This window comes from Leucoraja erinacea, chromosome 19 (assembly GCF_028641065.1).
Source record: "Leucoraja erinacea ecotype New England chromosome 19, Leri_hhj_1, whole genome shotgun sequence".
Taxonomy (NCBI): Eukaryota; Metazoa; Chordata; class Chondrichthyes; order Rajiformes; family Rajidae; genus Leucoraja; species Leucoraja erinaceus.
This window is the reverse complement of record NC_073395.1, coordinates 20,336,491-20,363,202: the sequence shown is the minus strand read 5'-3', so window position 1 is coordinate 20,363,202 and position 26,712 is coordinate 20,336,491. Positions and strand designations below refer to the sequence as shown.

The window sequence follows — 26,712 nt, the reverse complement described above, 5'->3', positions numbered from 1 at the left end:
GCTGCAGCAAGTGAGAACGTCACTGTTCCATTGCCGGTGCATATGACAATTACACACTCTTGGCTCTTAACTTGTGTGAGTTGCAGGAGACTATGTACAGTAGGAGAACTTGTTCATCTAGACCAGTTTGAGTCAAATGACTGCACAAAAACAAGATATAAGTTCATAAGTTATCAGAGCAGAAGTAGGCCATTCAGTCTACTCCGCCATTCAATCATGGCTGATCTATCTTTCCCTCTCAACCCCATTCTCCTGCCTTCTCCCCATAACCTTTGACACTAATCAAGAATCTTGCAATCTCTGCTTTAAAAATACCCATTGACTTGGTTTCCACAGCCGCCTGTGGCAATGAATTCCACAGATTCACCACCCTCTGGCTAAATAAATTTCTTCTCATCTCCATTCTAAAGGTAGGTCCTTTATCTCTGAGGCTGTGCCTTGTTTTCCTAGACTCTCTCACTAGTAGAAACATCCTCTCCACATCCACTCTCTCCACGCCTTTCACTATCCGGTAAGTTTCAACGAGACTCCCCCTCATCCTTTTAAACTAAGTTGCTCCTATAACCAGCAAAACAACCCGAGCTGCTTCCTTCACAGCATGTAATGAGACCAGCAAACTATTTACAGGGTTGTCAGTGCATGAGAGGCTGACCACTGAGGCAGGATTTAAAGGGAATAAAGTAGATTCAGATTATTTATATACACCAGGATACTATGGAATTGGAGAATGGAGATGAGGAAGAATTTCTTTAGCCAGAGGGCGGTGAATGTGTGGAATTCATTGACACAGATGGTGGTGGAGGCCAAGTCATTGGGTATTTTTAAAGCGGCGATTGAGATGCTTGATTCGTAAGGACGTCAAAGATTGGTCAAGTAGTCCAAATTCCTTGTTGACGAGGCTTACAAAGTATACGATATACATACAGTAATGATAAAAACAAAACAGCAGAATGGAGGTTGCAGTGCAAAGTCCAAGAAGTGCAAAAGAACATTGAACTGCAAAACAGAATAACGGAAGGAGGTAAAGTTAACTCTAAGAGGTCATGGCAGCAAAGGGGATTGCAAAAGGATGCAAAGTGCTGGAGTAACTCAGCGGGTCAGGCAGCATCTCTGAGAAACATGGATAAGTGACGTTTCGGATCGAGACCCACCTTAACGGTGAAAGACATATGGGAGTTGGATAGCTGTTGGATAGCTGTTGGATAGCTATGGGGAAAAAGTTAGTTTAGTCTATTATTATTGTCGCCGAGGTACAGTGAAAAGCTTTTTAGTTCCGTGCTATCCAGTCAGCGGAAAGACTATACATGATACAATCAAACCGCCCACTTTATACAGATACAGGATAAAGAGAATAACGTTTAGCGCAAGATAAAGTCCAGTAAAGTTCAATTAAAGATCTGATTAAAGGGCCTCCAATGAGGTAGATGAGTCAGGACTGCTCTCCAGTTGGTGAGAGGATGGTTCAGTCGCCTGATAACAGCTGGGAAGAAACTGTCCCTGAATCTGGAGGTGTGCGTTTTCCAGCATCTGCAGTTCCTTGTGTCACTGTTTTCCAATTCCAATGAAAAATACAATATCAACATTGCAGAAATAGTGCAGATGTGGAATTGGAAAGGGAGGGTGGGACTGGAAAATTTACAACCACCAGGAACAAACTGATGGATGTCCCCTTCTCTCTCTGTGGAAAGATTTTAGTTTAGTTTGTAGTTTAGAGAGACAGCATGGAAACAACTGGCCCTTCGGCTCACAGAGTCCATGCTGACCATCGATCACCCATTCACACCAGTTCTATGTTATCCCACTATCTCATTCAGTCGCTACATGGAAGTCCCTTTGGGCCACCTTGTCCGTGCCGAACCTAATGCCAAGTTAAAATAATCTCCGCTGCCTGCCGGTGATCCATATCCCACCATTCCCGACGACCCTTTGGGATGTGGGAGGAAACCAGCGCACCTGGAGAAAACCCACGCAGTCGCGGGGAGAACGTACATACTGCACACTGGCAGCGCCCGAGGTCAGGATCGAACCCGGGCCTCTGGCGCTCTGAGGCATCAGCTCTAATAACTGCACTGCCTTTATTTTGATTAGTTCTGTTATCATTCCTGCCTTCGAAAGCTAAGGCCTTAAAATCTTGGACCTCGAACTTACCCCCTCTTGTCTCCCTTACCCCTCCACTCCAAACACCCCTCCATAAGGTGTCCCCTTGAAACTCCCTCCCACCTCTCGAGTGTGACACAGAGTTTGATTGTGTCTGACTGACGTCACCCCTGTCAAGGATCATGTATTGTTTTAATGTTGCAACAATGTAAGTTTGAATGCAAGCTTTTGTTGTACTTGCAAACTTCGCTCTGTTGTAGTGCAATGTTTCCAGAACAGGTCACATGTACCAACGAGGAATTTGGAACGCTAATACTTTAAATTGAAGACATTCCACCCGAAACCAGGATATGAGGAGGGATTTCTTTAGCCAGAGGGCGGTGAATCTGTGGAATTCATTGCCACAGACGGCTGTGGAGGCCAAGTCATTGGGTATTTTTAAAGCAGAGATTGATGGGTTCTTCTGCAGGAAGGAACTCAGTTACTGGTTTATACTGAAGATGGACACAAAGTGCTGGAGTAACTCAGCGGGTCAGGCAGCTTCTCTGGAGAAAATGATTGGGTGACGATTTGGGTCGGGAGCTTTCTTCAGACTGAAAGTAGAGGAGGGCGTGAACTGGAGTTAGAAAAAGGTTCTTGATTAGGAAGGGCATCAAAGGTTATGGGGAGAAGGCAGGAGAGAGAGAAAGGTAGATCAGCCATGATCGAATGGCGGTACAGACTCGATGGGCCAGATGGCTGAATTCAGCTCATATGTCTCATGGTTTTATAAGCCAGACATCCATGGCAGTAAACTAATCTGGGAATTCCTAAGCCTGTTGGAATGTTACAAGTCAGACACTGCAGGATCCATAGGGTTGGAGTTAATCCCCTCACCCTATGCCAAATATAGTCCACCTGATGATCAGGACCCAGGCAACCCAGACCTATTTATGTTCACTCTGCTCTGATTAGTCTAGGGATTTGGGCAGGGCCGTGTGGAGCCCAAATATGAACACCCTGAGCTGTTCCTAGCATCAACTGAGCCACAAGGAACAAAGAAGAGATAGGGTTTTGTGCTTTGAATTTAATTTAGAGATACAGCACAGAACAGGCCCTTCAGTCCACCGAGTCCACGCCGACCATTGATCACCCATTCATACTCGTTCTGTTATCCCAATTTCCCATTCACTCCCCACAAACTATGGGAAATTTTACAGAGGTCAACTAACTTACAAACCTGCATGTCTTTGGGATGTGGGAGGGAACCGATGCACCTGGAGGAAACCCACGTGGTCACCGCACGCAACTCCACGCTCCTCCACGCCTCTCCATGTGCCCGTCCCGCGCTACCCCTACGTCACAATGCGACGACCACATTTTTGGAGTTTGCGTAAATGGCGCGCAAATGACGGCCAAGTGGGACAGGCCATTTAGACTTGTGGACTTAAGGAACTTTATTCCTTGGAGCACAGGAGGATGAGGTGATCTTATGGTGATGTATATCATTGTACTCGATAATTAAGACCCATTTTTACGGGACCCTTCAGATTATTTTGAAAAGCTATATGGGCTGCACGGTAGCGCTGTGGTAGAGTTGCTGCTGTCTTACAGTGTCAGTGACCCGGGTTCGATCCTGACTATGGGTGCTGTCTGTAAGGAGTTCACCCCGTGACCTGGGTGGGTTTTCTTTGGGTGTTCCAGTTTCCTCCCACAATCCAAAGACGTACAGGTTTGTAGGTTAACTGGCTTTGGTAAATTAGTAAATTGTCCCGCCTGTGTGTCGGTAAACGCTGGTCAGGGCAGATCCGTACTATATCTCTAAACTAAACTAAACTAAACTAAACTAAACTAAACTAAACTAAACTAAACTAAACTAAACTAAAGAATGTAAAAACTGTAGCAAAGTCCTGGTCAGGAGGTCAGGAGGTCAGGAGGTCAGCTTTGAGTGGTCTCCTGGTGCGCACCAGTTTCACTAAATCACCCGTTACTTCAAACACAAACTCCCTGTGGCCTTTCCATTTGCTCCGACAATAGACAATAGGTGCAGGAGTAGGCCATTCGGCCCTTCGAGCCAGCACCGCCATTCAATGTGATCATGGCTGATCATCCCCAATCAGTATTCATTCCTGCCTTCTCCCCATATCCCCTGACTCCACTATCTTTAAGAGCCCTATCCAGCTCTCCCTTGAAAGTATCCAGAGAACCGGCCTCCACCGCCCTCTGAGGCAGAGAATTCCACAGACTCACAATTCTCTGTGTGAAAAACTCCAGTGACGTTTTGTGTCAGGACACTTCTTCAGACTCTTTTTCAGTGAAAAGCTTTTTTGTTGCGTGCTATCCAGTCAGCGTAAAGACTAGAATGAATAGTTAGTGGTAAGGGGTAGTTGTTGTGTGTGTGTTGGGGTTAATCAGGGGCCAAGTTAAACCAGAGACTGATTTACAATTGCTCATGTGTTGATACTTATTTTCTCCTGCTCTTTCTGGAGCAGAGGATGTGAGTAAGCAGAAACAGTTCCGCACGATAGCTTCACAGCTGGTCTCTACTCTCATGAGAGTTCTGGTTGCTCACGGAATCTAATCAGACTGAGATCAATGATGTGTCACGTCCGAAACGTAAGGAGGATGAACGCGGAAATATGAAATGCCCACTCTGGGTAACGCTTGCACCCAGCTTAAATCACTGCCTCGTCAGTACATGGTACTTTCAGTGCATCAATACGTTAACGGGTCAGGCAGCATCTCTGGAGAAAAGAAATAGGTGACGTTTCGGGTCGAGACCCTTCTTCAGACCGAGAGTCAGGTGAGAGGGAAACCGGTGGTATGATAAGGTTCAGAACAAATCAGAGCCGGCACCAATGACCAAGGAAAGGCCGAGCCCACAATGGTCCGTTGTTGGCTGTGGACGAGGTGATAACGAAGGGATGTGAACAGCGAAACTAGAATTAAGACTAGACTGGGGGAGGGGGCGGAGAGAGAGAGAATGTAGGGATTACTTGAAATTAGAGAATCAATAGTTATTGAGTTATATTCAGGGCTGAAGTACCTAGGGAGTGCTGTGCTGTGGGAGGTATCTCGTGTTTGAACTAAAGTTTCAGACAGTTTATTCCCAATTGTTATCAGGCAACGGAACCGGCCTCTCACCAACTCGAGAGCAGTCCTGACCTTCCATCTACCACAGTGGAGACCTTTGAACTATCTTTAATTGGAATTGACTAGACAAAGAGACAAGCACAAGTACAAAGAGACACAACAACTGCAGAGAGAATGGTCCCAACCCTGAAGCATCACCTGGCTTTTACCTCTGCAGATGCTGCCTGACCCGCTGAGTTCCTTGAGCAGCTGTATTTACTCTCCACTCTTGACTAGCCTTCATTAGCGTTAGTTAGCTAAATTGCTCCAGCATTTTGTGTTTTGCTCAGGTGCGACGGATAGTGCTGGAGTAGCTCAGCGGGTCAGGCAGCGTCTCTGGAGAACACGGATAGGTGATGTTTTGGATCGAGATCCTTCTTCAGACCCTCTCGACCCGAAACGTCACTTTTCCATGTTCTCCAGAGATGCTGCCTGACCCACTGAATTACTCCAGCACTTTGTATCCTTTTGTGCATTAAACAGCATTTGCAGCTCCTTGTTTCTGCAGAGAAACGGTGTTGTCCGATTCCGTATCTGCAGCTCCAATGGCACCACCGCTGTCTGGAATTCTATCACCAGCAATGCAGGAAAGCAGCGCCGGACATAATATGTGTAGGAAGGAACTGCAGACGCTGGTTTACACTGGACAAGCACAAAATGCTGCAGTCACTCAGCGGGTCAGGCAGCATTTCTGGAGAACATGGATAGGTGACATTCCCATACCCATTCCCACACTGACCCTCACTGGGCCTCCTCTGCTGTTAGAGTGAGGCCACATGCAACTTGGAGGAACAGCACCTCATATTTTGCTTGGGCAGCTTACAACCCCCTAGCGGTATGAATATTGACCTCTCATTTCAAGTAATCCCTGCATTCCCCCTCTCTCCGTCTCCCCCTCACCCTAGTTAAGAAGGGTCTCATCCCGAAACATCACCATTTCCTTTTCTCCTCAGATGCTACCTGACCCGCTGAGTTTCTCCAGCACTTAGTGTCTCTCTTCGACGATCCTAATGTGGTGAGATTAATTCTGTTTCTTTCTCTTTTTTGCAGAGATCAGAGATGGAAATCTGAAAGCCATCCTGGGACTGTTTTTCAGCTTGTCTCGGTACAAGCAGCAACAGCAGCAACAACAGGAACTGTCTGAGTTTCAGCAGCAAGCCCAACCTCAATCTTCAGGGATCGCCTCACCCTCGCACCAGAGAGCCCCTCTCGACATGCAGTCAAGGTAGGGAGATGATCCCCACCCACGTCCCCACCCTCTGCCTGCCGTGGGACACCCACCACCTCCACCAATTGTACAATGGTTCAACAATTCAACAGTTCAATGCCACTTCATTGTCACATGTACCCAGCTGCAGTGTAATTCATTTCTGCACACAGCTCAGTGCAGGCATCACTATACATAAGCACTTAGATACTTCTTAGGTAAGCACCTCAGATACAGTACAAGTGTTAAGCACTAGGTGGCGCAGTAGTAGAGTTGCTTCCTCACAGCGCCGGAGACCTGGGTTCGATCCTGACTACGGGCGCTGTCTGTACGGAATTTGCACGTTCTCCCTGTGACCGCGTGGGTTTTCTCCAGGCGCTCCGGTTTCCGCCCACCTTCCAAAGATTTGCAGGCTGGTAGGTTAATTGGCCCTCTGTAAATTGTCCCTAGAATGTCCGATACAAGTGTACGGTTGATTGCCGATTGGTGCGTGAACCCGGTGTGCTGAAGGGCCTGTTCCCATGCTGTACTTCTAAAGTAAATTGAACTAAGAGCAGAAGATGAGGTGTGTTTCTCGAGTTTGAGTTGGGTTGCTCCAGCACTTTGCCGAACACCACTGTGCCATCCCAAAGTTTGATTACCTTACTGAAGTTTCACTCCCCTGCAGTCCGCCTGGGCCTATGCGATCTCCCGGTTGCCAAACACTTTAACTCTTGTTCTCATTCCCATACTGACCTGTCTGTCTTGGGCCACCTCTACGGTCAGAGTGATGCCGCATGTAAATTAGAGAAACAGCACCTTATATTTTGCTTGGGCAGCTCACACCCCAATGATATATAAGAGTATTGATTTCTCTAATTTTAAGTAACCCTTGGATTCCCTCTCTCTCCTTCCCTTCCTAGTCATCCTACTAGTTTCACTGTCATCCTGCTTAGTTATACTCCCTGTATCCACTCATTATTACCTATTCCACAGCCAACAATGGAGCATTGTGGGCTCCACATTTCCTTGATCATCGTTGCTGGCTTTCATTTGTCCTTTTGCAAACCTTTCATTCATTTGTTCTCTGTACTTTTTCATATCTCTCGTTTCCCTCTACCCTGACTGAGAGTCTGAAGAAGGGTCTCCACCCGAAACGTCACCCATTCCTTCTCTCCACAGATGCTGGCTGACCCGCTGAGTTACTCCAGCACTTGCGTCTATCTTAGAAAGCCCTCTGCTGGTAGGAGCAGGAAACTGCATGCCAGCTCTCTCCTTATCTCTCCTCTGCTTTCATTTTTGTGGGAGCATAAGATCAAAAGACATTGGCACAATGGCTCAGCGATTCCCCCATCTCCAACTTCCCCCTACAGAATCCCCAGGCATGTCCTTGTGCTGTGTTGTCCTTTGTTTAACGTTCCAGAACGTTAATCCCAGTTTGGTCTGAACTCAATGGGAGAATCTCTCCGTGTAGATGGCGCTGTGTTTGCTGCACTTGTACATAGCCGACCCTGAGACAGTCACTTTGATAAGAGGAAAGACACAAACTGCTGGAGCAACTCAGCGGGCCAGGCTGCATCTCTGTAGAACTTGGATAGGGGGCTGAAGACTTCAAGGTTTGAAGAAGGGTCCCAAACTGAAACATCACCTGTCCATGTTCTCTAGAGATGCTGCCTGTCCCACTGAGTTACGCCAGCACTTTGCATTCTGTCCCTGGCAAACCAGCATCTGCAGTTCCTTGATTCTACATCTTGATAAACAGCGTGTTTTGTTTTCTGTCTGGACAGTCGCAGCTCCCTTTACATGTGACTGACATTTTATCACTTGCATTGGGAAAGGTTAGTGTAGACTGGGCATGTAGGTCGGCTTGGGCAAGCTGGGCCGAAGAGACTGTTGCCACACTGTATGACTATGCATGTGGCCTACAGTGGTAGAACACCAACGGCTATGCTTGACCAGTCCGACCCTGCAATGCTGCCAGGACAACGGGCCTTCATGGTCAGATCAAGAACCCTGCACTTACAACAACTGGGACTTGAAAATGGTGCCAACACTGGCAACTCTGTACGCCAGGGGTCGGCAACCTACAATTGTGGCCCGTAACTCAAAATTATCCGGCCCGCAGGCGGATTTTTTTTCCCGTAATCATCCGTCCCGCCGAGCGCCGAGCTCCGCTGTACCGCATCCTGCACAAATACATCGGCACGGCCGCGCTCCTTCTGTAAACACGTTTAAGAAAGAACTGCAGATGCTGGAAAAATGGAAGGTAGACAAAAATGCTGGAGAAACTCAGTGGGTGAGACATGCAAGGATTGCATGAGGCTGCATCACCCGCTGAGTTTCTCCAGCATTTTTATCTACCTTCTGTGAACACGTGATTTGATGCCTGTCATCCGGGGCGGGATGGGGGCAGGATCCATAGGATAGATGTGGCCCGCCATCCACTCACAGCTCACAGACATGCGTCCTGGCCCCTATGCAGAACAAGGTTGCCGACCCCTGCGGTATAATGTCACGAGTCAAAAGTATTTTATTGTCATATATCCCAGACAGAACAATGACATTCTTACTTGTAGCTGCACAACAGAATATATAAACATAGTACACTGTAAACAATATATTAGTTCAGTATATTTAAAATACCAGGAACTGGTGAAGATGTGCCAGGACAGAGGTTGGACGACATACTATGAGCCCATAGAGGTGGGCTGTAGAGGCTTTGCAGGACGCTCACTCTGGAAAGTCCTCAACCAGTTGGGCATTACGGGGCTGGCAAAGAAGAGGGCCATTCAATCCGCAAGCGAAGTCGCAGAGAAAGCCACTAGGTGGCTTTGGATTAAGAGGGCTGATCCATGGGCGGTTGCTGCTGCGATGAGGGTGGGCGAGGGTGTCTGATGTTGTGAGATCCGAAACCCTATGACCCCAGGTCACATCACTGAGGATGCGTCCCAGTGCATCTAGAAGATGTATCTTGCACATACATATATAATTTATATAGTATATGACATACATAAAATAGGTCAGTATATGTGTATGTGTATATATATGTGTATATATATATAAAACACGTACATATATGTAAAACAGGTACATATATGTAAAACAGACTAACAAATAATAATAGTGCAAAAAGACAAAAACCAACGCCTCCAAGTCTATGTAATCCGGAGGTTATTTGGTGAGTCTATGTAGTCTAGAGCTTATTTGGAGCGTATTGTACACTGCTATACACTTGTACTGTATATGTGATGCTTATCTAACACGTATCTGCGTGCCTATGTATAGTGATACTTGCACTGGACTGTATACAAAAATGACGTTCACTCTACCTCGGTACATGTGACAAATAAAGTTCCATTGAACCATTGAGCACATGCAGTCCACTCGATGAATATAATCGCTGTGCGTTGGCACTGAGGCATTGTTGGCCTGAACAGTGTTTTGCTCAGTGACATTTGGCTGACTCAGAACTTGTCAATGTGAGGTTTTGGCTGATACTTGTCTCCTGAAACCTCAACAACCAAATCCTTCTGTAAAACGAGACAAATGTCAGCAACCCATGTATTTTCTATTTCCCAACTTCAATCCTCGTGTGTTTCTTCTTAAAGTTAGCCAGCTAAAGTTGATAGCTGGCCTGTGTTGATGGTTGCCTCAAATTACAGTTTAGAGGTTAGAGATACAGCGTGGAAACTGGCCCTTCTTCACACACTTCAGAGGTGCTCTGTTGATGGTTAATTTTGCACGTAGGTTAAATCTCCCTGTGTGGAATGCTCCTGAGCTGATATAGAGTTCCTGAAAGAGACATTTGGCCCCCTTCCTCATTTCTGTTGTGTGTGTCATGACCAGGCGATGGTGCTAAATTAGATTTTGGAGAAGTTGACTTCTCAGACGCTGTTTCCTCTGGCTGGTGAATCTAGAACTGGCAGCTTTAGTTTAGTTTAGTTTAGAGATACAGCTTGGAAACAGCCCCTTCAGCCCACCGAGTCCGCACTGACCTGCGATCACCCCGTACACTAGCACAATCCTACACACTAGGGACATTTTACAATCTTCACCAAAGCCAATTAACCTACAAACCTGCATGTCTTTGGAGTGTGGGAGTTGATTGGAGCAACCGGTGAAAATCTATGTGGTCATGGGGAGAACGTACAAACTCCGTACAGACAGCACCCTTAGTCAGGATCCAACCCGGGTCTCTGGCGCTGTAATGCCCCTGTCCCACTTAGGAAACCTGAACGGAAACCTCGGGAGACTTTGCGCCCCACCCAAGCTTTCCGTGCGGTTCCCGGAGGTTGCAGGTGGTTGCCAGAGGTTGCAGGTAGTGGAAGCAGGTAGGGAGACTGACAAAAACCTCCGGGAACCTCCAGGAACCGCACGGAAACCTTGGGTGGGGCGCAAAGGGGCGTTAGGCAACAACTCTACCGCTGTGTAGCCGTGCCGCCCTTGTTGGGGCTTGTTCATGTAAACCAGCGGATATGGTTTCTGCAATAGTGACTACACTTCCAATATGTTTCATTAGCTGGACATTACACTGTAGGGCAACAACTCTACCACCGTGCCACTGCCCAAGCATCTAGTCTTGGGGACTTTAATCTCTAGATAAGATGCCACTCACGGTAAAAAGGGCATCCTCCTTTATACGTCAGGACTGGAAGAACGAAGTGGCAAAGTGGACGCACCTGTCTTTAGTCATCAACATCTTCATACACCAGTGTGTCTCAATCACCTGTTTCTCATTGATGTCCTTCGCCATGGGACTGTTAACCATTTACCGCTTTGTCGCTGTGCTCTTAGTTCTTTTTTTGTAAAGTCTGTGTGATGTCCTTCAGGTGCAGATTATATCCATGTATGTGTAATCTTTTCTCTTCCCTGTGTTCCTCTCCCTCTTCTCTCTCGTTATACAGTCTGGTATCTGGACACACATCTCAGTCCAAACAGTCTGGAAATGCAGTCAATCAGAAAAAAGCTAGCAGGTCAGCTGGTAATTCTTATCAATGCCTGCTCAGTTTGCATGGATGGTATAACAATGGTGAGATACAGGATGGACTGCGGTTGTTGAGGAGATTGAGCTGAGACCTACCAGAGACATACAACGTGGAAACAGGCCCTTCGGCCCAACGCCCACAATTAAGTCATAGCATCGTATAGACTTTAGACTTTAGAGATACAGTGCGGAAACAGGCCCTTCGGCCCACCGAGTCCCCGACGACCAGCGACCAGCCAAGGTTAATTGGCTTGGTAAAATTGTACGTTGTCCCTAGTGTGTGTAGGATGGTGTTAGTGTGTGGGGATCACTGGTCAGTGCAGAGTCAGTGGGCCGAAGGGCCTGTTTCCCTGCTTTATCTTAAAGTAAACAAAACTAAAAAGGATAGTCCGAGGGCCTTCAGTTAGGTAGATGGTAGGTCAGGACGGCTCTGTAGTTGGTGATAGGATGGTTCAGTTGCCTGATAATAGCTGGGAAGAAACTGTCCCTGATTCTGTTTGAAGCGATTGGAATTGGTTAAAATACAAAGTTTAGTTGTTAGTTTTGTTGAGTTTAGCTTATTGTTACGTGTACCGAGGTCCAGTGAGAAGCTTTATGTTGCATGCTAACCAGTCAGCGGAAAGATTATACATGATTACAATCGAGTCATCCACACTGCACACATACAGGATGAAGGGACTAACGCTGAGTTTATCAACAACGAGGTGCGACTGAGTGAGCATGTCAGCGTGGTGTTGTTGTAAAGCTGGACTTAATCACAGCCTGTTGAGTCAGCCAGCATGGAGCATGTTCAGTGTGTGGAAAGGGCTGTTGAATTATGTCCATGCATCTGTGTGGCCTTCACTTGTCTGGGAACTGGAGACTGGCCTGATAACTCGACCGGTCCTCAGGGGCGGCCGTGCTATACGGACCTAGATGTGCGTCCGGTACTGGGACCAGACCACCCGCCTTCCTGAATCCCAGTCCCAGCCAAACGTTCACTTTTCACACACCATGCAACTTTCATTCCCCCTCCCTCCCTCCTCCTTACCCTTGGCCCCGCAGTTGTGCCTTCCGGCAACTTTCCAGAACACTTTGTGTTGGTCCCGACTTCTTTTAAAGTTTAGTTTAGTTTAGAGATACAGCGCAGAAACAGGCCCTTCGACTCACCGAGTCTGCACCGACCAGCGATGCTCGCACATAAACACTATCCTACACGCACGAGGAACAATTTACACATACACCGAGTCAATTTTACCTACGTACCTGTACGTCTTTGGAGTGTGGGAAGAATCCGAAGATCTCGGAGGAAACCCACGTGGTCACGGGGAGAACGTGCAAACCCCGTACAGACAGCACCCGTAGTCGGAATCAAACACGGGTCTCCGGCGCTGCAAATGGTGTAAGGCAGCAACTCTACCGCTGCGCCATCGTGTCGCCCGTGTAAAAGGAAAAGCTCCACTCACAAGTGGTTTGGCAAAATGGCGTATATGAACCTTTCCAACACAATAGGAGGCCATTCAGCCCATGGTGCCTGCCTGGTATCTTTGAAGCTATCTTGCAATTATTCCCATCTCACCCTTCATAACTTCATGTTCATAAGTCATCGGAGCAGCATTAGGCCATTCGGCCCATCGAGTCTACTCTGCCATTCAATCATTGCTGATCTATTTTTCCCTCTCAACCCCATTCTCCTGCCTTCTTCCCATCACCTTTGACACCCTTACTGTTTGTGCCGAACGTGATGCCCAGTTAAACTGATCTCATCTGTGTCTACAAGTGATTCGTATCCGTCTATTCCCTGCACTTCCATGGATGTAGAGAACTTCCATGTCCATGCTGACCTTTATTGCCAATCTACGCTGATCCCATTTGGCCACATTAGGACGGTAATATTTTATTTGCCTATTTAAGTGTCCGTCTAAATGCCTCGAAGTGGTAGCATTTTATTTGATTCCATCTTTATGATAGAAAGAGATGCAGTCAGACATGGACAGAGGGAGGTAGAGAGAGAGAGAGATTGCGTGAATGGGAGTCGGAAAGAGAGAGAGACTGTGGGACGGGCAGAGAGAGAGGGGCAGCGGTGGAAGGGAGAGGTGGAGGGAGATGGACTGATGTCTGTCTGTGACACTCACACTGCAACATGCCTGTGAGTGCTCAGAAGGTGGCAGCATGCCACAGTGTTTTGCTAACGCATATTGTTCCCATTCCTTTCTGTTTGCCCTGGGCTCCTACTCTGTCAGAGTGAGGCCCAGCATAAATTGGAGGAACAGCACCTCATATTTTGCTTGTACATGAACATTCTCTAGGACCTCCTGCGTACAGGAATGAGATCCTCAGAATCCTTATTAACATCCCAGTTAGACCACTAAAGATAGACACAAATTGCTGGAGTAACTCAGCGTGTCAGGCAGCGTCTGTGGAGAAAAGGAATAGGTGGCATTTCGGGTCGAGACCCTTCTACAGACTGAGAAAACCTTGTACAGGGAACCCCGGCAATGATTCCACTGGGTCTTGCCCTTCCCCCTCCTTTTGTTTTGCTGGGTTCCCTGCAGGAGGTCTTCTCAATCCGAAGAAGGGTTTCAGGAAGCTGATTTCACTCTTCGTACCCCTTCGTTATCACCTCCTCCACAACCAACAGTGGACCATTGTGGGCTCCTCGGTGAATCCCAGCTCTGAATCGTTCTGTACCTTTTCATACCTCTAGTTTCCCTCTCCCCTGACTCTCAGTTTGTGGAAGAGTCTCGACCCGAAACGTCACCTGTTCCTTTTCTCTAGAGACGCTGCCTGACCCGCTCAGTTACTCCAGCATTTTGTGTCTACCTTCGGTGTAAACCAGCATCTGCAGTTCTTTCCTATCCAGTTAGGCCACTCCTTGGTTTTTACTCCAGCAAATGCACCCACTGATTCTTGACTTCACCATTTAATACCCCAACCTCTGTCCTCTTGACCTAATCATTTAATACCTCATTGCTTTCTGGTGAATTTGTGGAGCTTCCCCTCTGGGTTTCATGGCTTCCAATGGCCTTTGACCACTCTCTGTTGACTCGAGAGGGATAGTCGAGTGGATCTTTGAGGCTAACTTCCTTAAAAATGGCAACATTGGTAACAAGACATTTGGTTGAGGTCTTGTGCCTTAATCTTTTGACGGGAATGGGAAATTTGGGAGAGAGGGGGTGGGAACTCACCAATGGCACAGTGTAGAGCTGCTGCCTTACAGTGGCAGAGACCCAGGTTCGATCCTGACCACAGGTACTGACTGTGTGCGGAGTTTGCACATTCTCCCTGTGTCCGCGTGGGCTTCCTCCGGATGCTCCGGTTTCCTCCCACATCCCAACCATGTGCGGGATTGTAGGTTAATTTTGGCCCTCTTGTAAATTGACCTAGTGTGGCGGTCAATTTACAGATAATATAAAACTATTGTGACTAGTATGACTGAGGATTGGCATGGAATCATTGATTGGTCTAAGGGCCTGTTTGCATGCTGCATCTTTGCAGCAATGATCTCGATGAAAATGTTGAAAATTCTTAGCCAACCAGCTAAATTGCACTCCCTGCTTAGCCAGCTGTCAAAGCTGTAAAACCACATAAATGTTTCTGAAACTAACGGAAAATAATTAAATGTTAATCAGATTATTGGGAAAAATAACATTAAAAAATTGTTTAAAGTATTTAAATAAACAAATCTTAAAAAAACAGGGATTTAGCCAAATCCCTTCCAGCTGTTGATGTCCTTTGAAAGCAAAGGCATCTTTTGATTATTGGCACAGGGTTTCGAACTTAACATCAGCCTAAATGCTGGGAAACTGGCGACTTTGCACTCTGCTGCAGACCACAGCCCTAAATTGGCTGCAAACATCTGCCAAGGAAATCCCAAACCTCACGGGCAGCTGTGCAAGGAACAGCTGGATTTGCTCATTGGGCTTCCAACAGTTTCCCTCGAAGTCCAGTCACCTGTGTCCCTCTGCAGGTGAAGTGCTAGAACTGATCGTGGGACTCCAGGTACAAGCGTTTGTTTTGTGTGTAACTGGGGTAAGGGTCTATCCTCGGCACTGTTTAGTTTAGTTTATTGTCACATGTACCGAAGTACTGTGAAAAGTTCTTAAGATCATAGACAATAGGTGCAGGAGCAGGCCATTTGGCCCTTCGAGCCAGCACCGCCATTCAATGTGATCATGGCTGATCATCCCCCATCAGTACCAAGTTCCTGCCTTCTCCCTATATCCACTGACTCCGCTATTTTTAAGAGCCCTATCTAGCTCTCTCTTAAATTATAGGAGAAGAATTAGGACATTCGGCCCATCAAGTCTACTCCGCCATTCAATCATGGCTGATCTATCTCTCCCTCCGAACCCCATTCTCCTGCCTACTCCCCATAACCCCTGACACCTGTATTAATCAAGAATATTTGATTGTTGCATGCTAACCAGTCAGCGAAAAGATTATACATGGTTGCAATCGAACCATGCACAGTGTACCGATACAGAATAGAGGGAATACTGTTTAGTGTAGGGAATACAAAGCCTATAACATTTAGTGCAAGATAAAGCCCGATTAAAGATAGTTTGAAGGTCTCCAGTTAGGTAGTTGTGAGGTCAGGTCCGCTCTCTAGTTGGTGAGAGGACGGTTTAGTGCCTGATAACAGCTGGGAAGAAACTGTACCTCCCAGCTACCTAACTGGAGACCTTCAAACTATCTTTAATCGGACTTTATCTTGCGCTAAATGTTATACGCTTTGTATCTTGAACGCTGTGGACGCATTGATTGTAATCATGTAAAGTCTTTCCACTAAACTGGATAGCACGCAACAAAAAAGCTTTTCACTGTACCTCAGTACATGTGAGAATAAACTAAACTAAACTAAAACTAAAGCTGAAGCTAAACAAAACTATATTAAACTAAACTAAACTAACCACACTCCTTTGTCCTCTCCACTGTATCTCGCCCCTTTGTGCAAATCCCCACTGATACAATGGTAAGCAACTCCATTAAACATTTTAAAGTATCATCTTTCAGGTTTGTGCTCTCATAGAAAAGATTAGCTCGTTCAGTTCCCCGGTTTCTTTTTTTAAAAGTTCCAGGTGCAAGATTACTCCCATGAACAACAGCTTGCCGGAAGGATTGTGAACCTGAATTTGTCAATGTTCTTTTATACCTTTGAGGCCGGGAAATCTCGCAGCCAGCTTGCATAGTTCCGATGAGTAAATGTTTGCCTGGGTAAGAGGAGGTGAAGGTGATGGTGGGTGGGGGGGGGGGGGGGGGGGGGGGCTGAGAGGTCAGGGGTATAAACATTAACCAGATGAGGAGACCTTGAATGCTTGTTGATATTGGAAGGGAGGCTCTCTCACCTGGGAGTAACGAAGCTCTGTACCAGACCGCAGGAGGGACAAGGTTGGTGCGGACGAGGTTTGTGTGAGCAGGTGGGAGCAGTGTAGAGTGTGAGAGAGAGAGAGAGAGAGAGAGAGAGAGAGAGAGAGAGAGGGGTAGAACATCTTCGCACGATCAACCAGTACCACCAGGAACTCTCAGAGGGCAGCACAATGGAAGCGTGGTAGAGCTGCTGCCTCACAGTGCCAGAGACCCAGGTTCAATCTTGATTATGGTACCGTCTACGGAGTTTCACGTTCCCCCTGTGATTGCGTGGGCTTTCTCTGGATGCTAATTGTAGGATAGAACTAGTGTACGGTTAATCGCTGGTTGGAGTGGACTCAATGAGCTAAAGTGCCTGTTTCCATACTGCATCTCTAAACTAATCTAAACTAAATTATACTAAGCTAAACTAAATTAAACTCAACTAAGCTAATCTAAACTAAGTTAAAATAAACTCAACTCAACTCAACTCAACTGAAGGAAACTAAAGGGAGTGCGCTTGTTTTGCAGGTTGCCCGGACCGTCCAGGGTACCAGCTGCTGTGAGTGCTACCAAGGTGCAAGGAGCCAACAACCTCAACAGACGGAGTCAGAGTTTCAACACCATCGACAAGAACAAGCCCCTACAGTATGCAGGCAGCTGCGAGAGAGGTAAGGACGATCTCTCCGCTGACTGGTGTTACTCCTGCTCCTGACGTGCTTTTCACAGACCACCTGATCACCCGCAAGGGTAGCAAGTGGGATGAAAGATATCGGGGTGGTTCTACCAGCCGGGTATCCCTGTTCCCCAACTGGGGCCTACTTGTTGTTCCAAAGACTTGCGGGTTGGCAGGTTAATTGGTCACTGAAGTTTGTCACAGAGTCATAGCGTGTAAACAGGCCCTTCGGCCCAACTTGCCCGCAGACCAACATGCCCCATCTCCACTCCATCCATCCGCCTGCGTTTGGCCCATATCCCTCTGAACCTTCCTATCCACGTAGCTGTCTAAATGTTTCTTAAGCATTGCGATAGTACCTAGTGTGTTGATGAGGAGAAGAATCCGAAAAGAGTTGTTGGGAAAGTAGGAAAAATAAAAAGGACAGAAAGTGCTGGAGTAACTCAGCAGGACAGGCAGTATCTGTGGACGGCTTGATTGTTATCATGTACCTTCATTACACTGACTGGCTAGCACACGGCAAAAAGCTTTTCACTGTACACGTGACTGTAACAAATTAAACTACACCAAACTAAACTAGAAGTGTATAAAATCATGAGGGGAATTGATAAGGTGAATGCACAGAGACTTTCACCCAGAGTAGGGGAATCAAAAACCAGAGGACATAGGTTTAAGGTGAGGGGGAAAATTCAATAGGAATCTGAGGGGGATCTTTTTCACACAGAGGGTGGTGGGTGCATGGAATGAGCTGGTTAGTTGGTAGTTGACGCAGGTGGATGATAAGAACATTGGACAGGTACATGGATGGGACAGGTTTAAAGGGATAAGGGGCCAAATGCAAGCAGGTGGAACTAGTGCAGATGGGGATCTTGGTCGGCATGGGCGAGTTGGGCCGAAGGGCCTGTTTCCGTGCTGTATGACTCAATGACTTGCCATTGCATAGTACGTGAGGGTAAAGAGTTTATGTTGCAAGGAGATTCTTGTGTCGAGTTACCCTGAGGTAATGTGATCGGATACGGAGTGTGTGCGGAGTTTGTGCGTTCTCCCTGTGACCGCGTGGGTTTTCTCCGGGTGCACCGGTTTCTTCCCACATCCCAAAGACGTGTGGCTTTGTAAGTTGATTGGCTTCTGTAAAAATTGTAAACTGTCCCTGGTGCGTAGGATCGTGCTGGTGTACGCGGTGATCGTTGGTTCTGCGCGGACGCGGTGGGCTGAATAGTCTGTCTCCCGCGCTGTATCTCTAAAGTCTATAGTATCAAGGATACGGCTAGGACAGGAAGACAGTCGGCAGCTCGGGGCCTCTTGTCCTCTCACATTGCCCAACATACCTGTTGATGCTTCAGGCCTGACGTCACTGTAGTTGGCTTGTGAACGTTGAGGGTGTTTTCTAAGCTTACAGCCATGTGTGGAAGAAGGCACAATGGTCCCTTCTATTTGGCCCACACACACACATACACACACACATTCCCGTCCGTTGCTGCCTGCGGTCTCGGCAGCATGTTTCATTTGGGAATGGAAAAGGAGGAATCGTGCCTCGGAACGAACAAACCGCCAGAACCGCTCGCCTCCCGTGGAGGAGGTTTGGGTCAGGACCACGCAGGAGGAGATCGCAGCTTGCTTCCAATGCCGGTGGGAGGGCTACCAGGAGTGGGTCTCCAGGCTAGCTGAATGTTTGAGGAGGAAGGTTGGACAGACCTACGAGGCAGTCCTGGCTTATCAGCCACATGGTCCCTTGCTGGTGAGTCTGTGGTTTTGGGGAACACGGGGAGATGCAGCCGCCTCTCAACGTCCTGGCTGGGGGACAGGGGCTGGAGTAGAGTCATGGAGTCACACAGCATTGAAATAGACCCTTCTGCCCAAATTGTCCATACTGACCGAAATGCCCCATCTACGCTAGTCCACCCTGCCCGCGTTTGGCCCATATCCCTCTGAGGGAATGTTTCCTCCCTGCCGTTATCAGGCAACTGACCCATCCTATTACCAACTAGAGAGCGGTCCTGACCTCCCATCTACCGTATTGGAGACCCTCGGACAATCTTTACTCATACTTTACTGGACTTTATTTTGTACTAAACGTTATTCCCTTTATCCTGTATCTGTGCACTGTGGACGGCTTGATTCTAAGTCTACAAGAGTGTATAGTCTTTTCCGAGGCTGGATAGCACGCAGCAAAAAAGCTTTCTACTGTACCTCGGTACACATGACAATAAACTAAACTAAATTCACTAAAACTTTGCTATCCGTGTACATGTCCAAATGTTTTTTAAATGTTGTTTTAGTACCTGCATCAACTACCTCTTCTGGCAGCTGCTTCCATGTGCCCACCAGCCCCTTGTGAAAACGTTGCCTCTCGGGTTCCCATTAAATTTCCCCCCTCTCAACTTAAACCTGCTGTATGTCCTCTGGTTCTTGATTCACCTACTCTGAGTGAAAGAGTGCATTCACCCGTATGTGGTTTATAGAAACAGGCTCTGTGTCTCACCGAGTCCACGCCAACCAGTGATCCCCACACAGTAACACGAGGAACAATTTTTACAATTTTTACTGAATCCAATTAACCTACAAACCTGCATGTATTTGGAATGTGGGAGGAAACCGGAGCACCCAAAGAAAGCATACACCATCACAGGGAGAACGTACAGACTACTTACCTTGCACTAAACGTTATTCCTTTATCGCATATGTAAATATTGTCAATGGCACGATTGTAATCATGTACAGTATTGTCTTTCCGCTGACTGTATAGGACGCACCAAAATCTTTTCACTGACAATAAACTAAACTAAACTGAACTGAACAGACGGCACCCATAGTGAGGATCAAAGCTGTGTCTCTGGTGCTGTGAGGCAGCAACTCTACCGCTGCGCTACCATGCCACAACCCTATTCTATTCTATTCTAGCCTATTCCCCTCATGGTCTTATACACTAAGATCATGAGGTAAGATGAAAAGCTGCTTTGAACGTGATTTATTGTTGGTTGCTTGCAACCGCCTCTGATCATCTGGGATATTTGACGATAATCAGCACGTGGGCTGGAAGATATATCGTGCTGCTTCTGCGAGTCGGGCACTCCTAGGACCACCTAGGACCTAATTGCCCTTCCGAAGGTCTGCGGTTTGGTTGGTTAATTGGTCACAGTAGGTTGGCCCCTGGTGTGATGAATCCAGGGAGAGCTGATGGGAACGTTGGAAGAATTCAATGGACACAAGGTGCTGGGGTAACAGCGCGTGAGGCATCATGTCTGGAGAACAGACCGGTGATGTTTCGGGTTGGGACACTTCTTAAGACCCCAAAACGTCACCTATCCATGTTTAGTTTAGTTTAGTTTTGTTTAGAGATACAGCGTGGAAACAGATCCTTCGGCCCACCGAGTCCACGTTGACCAGCGTTCACCCGTACACTAGCACTATCCTACACACTAGGGACAATTTACAGCAGTTAATTAACCTGCAAATCTACATGCCATCTGGCGAATGTGCAAACTCTGTACAGACAACACCCATAGTCATGATTACACCGTGGTCTGTGGCGCTGGAAGGCAGCAACTCTACCGCCGTGCACAAATGTTCTACGCTGCACAAATGTTCTCATGCGATGCTGCCTGAGTCACTGTTACTCCACCACTGTGTGTTGTTTTTTGTATACCAGGATCTGCAGTTCCTTGTGTCTATAAGAATAGGGACCAGGGGCAGCACAGTGGAGGGATGCTGACTCATAGCGCCAGAGACCCGGGTTCGATCCTGACCACAGGTGCTGTCTGCACGGAGTTTGCACGTTCTCCCTGTGACTGTGTGGTCTTTCTTCAGGTGCTTCGGTTTTCTCCCAAACTCCAAAGACGTGCAGGTTTGTAGGTTAATTGGCTTTGGTTTAAAAACCAAAGCCAATGGTGGGACGACAGATGGTGCAATGGGCTAAGTGTTCGGCTGGCGACCGGAAGGTAGCCGGTTCGAATCCCGCTTGGAGTCCTTGGGGCAAGACACTTCACCCACCTTTGCCTGTGTGTAAATGTAATGTAATTATGTGAAGCACTTTGGGGTCAATGCAAGTTGACTAAAAATGTGCTATATAAATAAGATTATTATTATTATTATTATAAAAAATTGTAAATTGTCCCTACTGTGTGCGATAGTGCCAGTGTACGGGTGATCGCTGGTCGGTGCGGACTAGGTGGACCCAAAGGGCCTGTTTCCGCGCTGCATCTAAACTCTAAAGTCTAATAAAATGGGATTAGTGCAGGATCATTGTAAATGATTGCTCGATGGTCAGCATGCCCTCAATGGGCCGAAGGGCCTATTTCCCTCCTGTGAGTAGTCTATGACTATTGGGGGAAAGTGTGCAGCCCGTGGTTTCTTTCAGTCGGGGTTTGAAAGGGTTGACAATCCTGGGGCAGGGAAATTCTCATTTAGCCACTCTGCATTCAACAGATTTATCAGCAGGCTTCCAGAAATAGAGATTTAATGAGGCATGGTTATCGAGTCTTCCTCAGGCAGTGCTCCTGCAGAATACAAATGAATGCAGGATTTCACAGGAGTTTGGGCGGTGGAGGCGGTGTCTAACCCCATGCTCACACTGTCCACACTGTTGAGGAAGCAGTCGAACAGAGGGATGCAGAGGGATTGCTGCGATTCTCCCCCTTAATAAATATTTCGTTTTGACACCGTCCTGGATTTTTTCTGAACAAATAATCGATTCTCAAAATCAAAATGTAGAACTGCAGATGCTGGAAATCTAAAAGATAAGCATAACCCGCTGGAAAGAACACAGGGAAGATTTACGAGGATGTTGCCAGGACCCGAGAGCCTGAGTCTTTAGACTTTAGAGATACAGCCCGGGAACAGGCCCTTCGGCCCACTGAGTCTGTGCCGGCCACCAACCACACTGTACACCAGCACTATCCTACACACAATAGGAACAATTTACAATGTCTTTACCCAAGACAATTCACCTTCAAACCTGCACGTCTTTGGAGTGTGGGAGGAACCTGGAACACCCGGAGAAAACCCATGCGGTCACGGGGAGAACGTGCAAACTCCATATAGACAGCACACGTAGTCAGGATCTAGCCCAGGTCTCTGGCGCTGTAAGGCAGAAACTCTACTGCTGCTCCACTGTGCCGCCCCTAATAGGGAGAGGTTGGGCAGGAAAATACTTTATTCATTGGAGAGCAGGAGGCTGAAGGATGCTCTTATGGAAGTGTATAAAGACACGAGGGGAATTAATGGTGTGAATGCACAGAGTCCTTTACCCAGAGTACGGGAATCAAGAACCAGAGGAAATAGGTTTAACGTGAGAGGGCAAAGATTTAATATGAACCTCATAGGTATGTTTATTAACCGTGTGTGCATCGGCATCTTGTTGTTTATGAAGAGACCACTGTGTACATCAGTATAGTTTTTAACCTTTTAGATGTGCCAATATTCCGTCTAATGTGCTCACTTGTCTATCTTTTTTGAAATCACTACTCATTTAATTCCCCTCCACGAGCTCCATCCCCTTCGAATTGCTTGAAAGACACAGTGTGGAAACAGGCCCTTTGGCCCAACTGAGTCCATGCTGACCATCAATTACCCGATAATACTAGTTCTATGCTATCCCACTTTCCCATCCACTGGACAATTTACAGAGGGCTAATTAACCTACAAACCCGCACATCTTTGGGATGTGGGAGGAAACTGGAGCACTCGGTGGAAACCCCACGTGGTCTTTAGTTTTAGTTTAGAGATATAGCATAAAAACAGGCCCTTTGGCCCACCGAGTCCATAGCGACCAGCGATTCCAGCACATTAACACTATCCTACACACCCTAGGGACAATTGTACATTTATACCAGCCAATTAACCTACAAACCTTGTATGTCTTTGGAGTGTGGGAGGAATCCGAAGATCTGAGGAAGGATGTGCTGGCTCTGGAGAGGGTCCAGAGGAGGTTTACAAGAATGATTCCAGGAACGAGTAGGTTAACCTATGATGAGCATTTGTCGGCACTGGGCCTGTACTCGCTGGAGGTTAGAATAGTGAGGGAGGACCTCATTGAAACACAGAATAGTGAAAGTCTTGAATAGAGTGGATGTGGAGAGAATGTTTCCTCTAGTGGGAGAGTCCAGGTCTAGAGGTCGTAGCTTCAGAATTAAAGATCATTATTTTCGGAAGGAGATGAGTTGAAATTTCTTTAGTCAGAGCTTGGTGAATCTGTGGAATTCTTTCCCACAGAAAGCTATCGAGGCCAAGACAGTGGACATTTTTAAGGCATTGATAGATAGATTCTTGATTAGTTCGGGAGTTAGAGGTTATGAGGAGAAGGCAGGAGAATAGGGGGTTAGGAGGGAGAGATAGATCAGCCATGATTGAATGGCGGAGTAGACATGATGGGCCAAATGGCCTAATTCTACTCCTATTCCTTATGACCTTGGAGAAAACCCATGCGGTCACGTGGAGAACGTACAAACTCCGCACGGACAGCACCCGAGGTCAGGATCGAACCCGGATCACTGGCGCTGTGAGACAGCAGCTCTATCCATCGTGCCACTGTGCCACCCAAAGGGAGAATTGAAATATTTTGCTCTACAAGCACCGTTCCCAATCCCTATTGAATGTTGCTCCACCAGTCTCTCAGGCATTGCATTCCCGAATCATAAAATCTTAGTGTGTGGAACATTTCCTCCCTCTGTCGCCCCTGTCTCCTTTGCCAATTTCCTTAAATCCACATTCTCTGATTACAGACCCTCCTGCCAGTGGAAACAGTTGATCTTTATTTACTCTATAAAAGGAATTCACGGTCAAAACACCTTTATTAAATCTCATAGACATTGCTGCTGTATGAAAGACACCCCCCAACTTCAGTGAACAAGCCATGTACATAGAAGTCCTGAGATACTAACTACCTCATTTGGCGACCCTTGGACTATCTATAATTGGACTTAACATAAAACTTTACTGAACTTTATCCTGCACTAAACGTTATTCCCTTTATCATGTATCTGTACATTGTGGATGGTTTGATTTTAATCATGTAGTCTTTCTGCTGACTGGTTAGCACGCAACAAAAGTTTTTCACTGTACCTCGGTACACGTGACAATAAAGTAAACTAATCTAGAACATTGAACATAGAATAGTATGACACAAGAACAGGCCCTTCGGCCCACAATGTCATGCCAAATATGAAGCCAAGACCATCTATTATCTGCCCACGCATAACCCATATCCCTCCACTCCCTGCGTATCCATGTGCTCGTCCAAAAGCTTCAAATGCTACTATTGTACAGTATCTGCCTCCACCGCCACCTCAGGCAGTGTGTTCCAGGTACTCATCACCCTCTGTGTAAAATAGTTACCCCGCACATTTCCTCTAAACTTTGCCCCTCTCACCTTAAAGCTATGCCCGGGGGCGTCAAATCACCTGGATACCAGGCCCAGTACTGGACCGAGTGGCCAAAGAAGGGTCTGGACCCAAAACGTCACCTCCCCATGTCTCCAGAGATGCTGCCTGCCCCTCTGCATTACTCCAGCAATTTGTGTCCTTTTGTGTATTAACCAGCATCGCCAGTTGTTTGTTTCTATTATGATCTCTACAATGATAATTCCTTACTCGGTTATAGAGGACAATCGGCGATCGGCAAAAACATGCGCCATTCAGATTCAGATTCAGATTCAGATTAAATTTTAATTGTCATTGTCAGTGTACAGTACAGAGACAACGAAATGCATTATCTCACCATCTCACCACGCCTACACCACACTGTAGTTAGAAATTCTGGCCTGTATGTGTGGAGCTATTAAAGTGAATTACAGTTCCCTCTCGATTTGGAGGTGTTGGATACACCGTGTTAAAAGGTGTATGTGTGTTTCTGTTCTGAATTATTCACCCATTCTCTGTACAAACGCTAAGGCTGACTTGTGAGAATGAGTGAGCCGGTCTGAATGCTTGTGCTAATTAACTGATTATTGCTGCATGTTGCAGGGCACAATGATAAATAATTTTACTCCAAAGAGAAGCAACACGGTCAATCTCCTGCCTTGTCGTACATTTGCATCGTGAAAGTTGGTGATTTTCCGCTTGGCTGGTTAACCATTAGCTACAACCAAGGTCTTGCATTTCAATTGCTCCAGCTCATGCTGTTGCAGTTAATACTGCGGTTGCTCTTATGTCCAATATCACCATTTAGAAAACATTTGTTACTGCAGTGGATAACCTGCAACATTGAACTGATCCCAGGAAGGATTGGGTTAACATATGATGAGCTTTTGACGGCACTGGGCCTGTACTCGCTGGAGTTTAGAAGGATGAGGTGGGGGGGGGGGGGCCGCGTTGAAACTTACCGAATAGTGAAAGGCCTGGACAGAGTGGATGTGGAGAGGATGTTTCCACTAGCAGGAGAGTCTAGGACCAGAGGCCATAGCCTCAGAATAAAATGATGTACCTTTAGAAAGGAGAAGAGGAGAAATTTCTTTAGCCAGAGGGTAGTGAATCTGTGGAAATCCTTGCCACAGAAGGCTGTGGAAGCCAAGTCTTTGGAGAGATATTGGAGAGTCATAAGGGCGGCACAGTGGTGCAGCGATATTTGCTGCCTTGCAGCGCCAGAGACCCAGGTTTGATCCTGACCTCAGTGCTGTTTGCACGGAGATTTGCACGTTCTCCCTGTGACCGCACGGGTTTTCTCTGGGTGCTACAGTTTGTGCTCTAGTGCGGGCCTGGAACATGCTGCCAGGAGTGGTGGTGAAGGCAGATACGATAGTGGTGATGAAGAGGCTTTTAGATAAGCACGTGGATGTGCAGGGAATGGAGGAATATGGATCACATGCAGGCAGAGGAGATCAGTTGGACTTGACATCATGTTCAGCACGGACATTGTGGGCTGAAGGGCCTGTTCCTGTACTCTATATTCTATGAGCCTTGATGGGTGTAAATGTCGACCCTCAGTATAGACCTGTGTGAGGGAGCTGAGAGAGATAAATTAATTAAAGCAGATCTACTCAATACAAAACGGAAGATGCGTGGGAGAATGTGGAACGTCCTTGACTATGAATCTAAGAGACCATTCAACTCTCCGACGTCAGTCAGTCCTTCAATCGCTGCATACAATTGAACTCTATTAGGTTCCATAGTTGCTACTTATTTGTCAAAGGCTGTGGAACAATATGCAGGCAGGCAAGAACACGCAGTGTGGTAACAAGGGTAGTTAGTTTGGTCTAATTTATTATTGTCACTTGTGTGGAGGTACAGTGAAAAGCTTTTGTTCATGTGCGATCCAGTCAAAGAAAAGACTATACATGAATCAAGCCGTCCACACTGCACAGATAAAGGATAAAAGGTACAACATTTAGTGAAAGAT

The 26,712-nt window shown here is 46.9% G+C and overlaps 1 protein-coding gene across 3 annotated transcripts in view; it reads left to right on the top strand.

The window, feature by feature from the left end:
* The window catches only part of nav3 (neuron navigator 3), a 208,635-nt gene that overhangs the window by 63,991 nt on the left and 117,932 nt on the right, over window positions 1-26,712 (top strand). For 2 of the 3 annotated variants that reach the window (XM_055650561.1, XM_055650560.1), the window contains exons 5-7: window positions 6,259-6,433; window positions 11,299-11,367; window positions 17,238-17,377. In XM_055650561.1, coding sequence (XP_055506536.1) covers window positions 6,259-6,433; window positions 11,299-11,367; window positions 17,238-17,377 — 384 coding nt within the window. The remainder of the gene's footprint in view (window positions 1-6,258; window positions 6,434-11,298; window positions 11,368-17,237; window positions 17,378-26,712) is intronic. The other variant, XM_055650562.1, reaches the window with a different exon arrangement.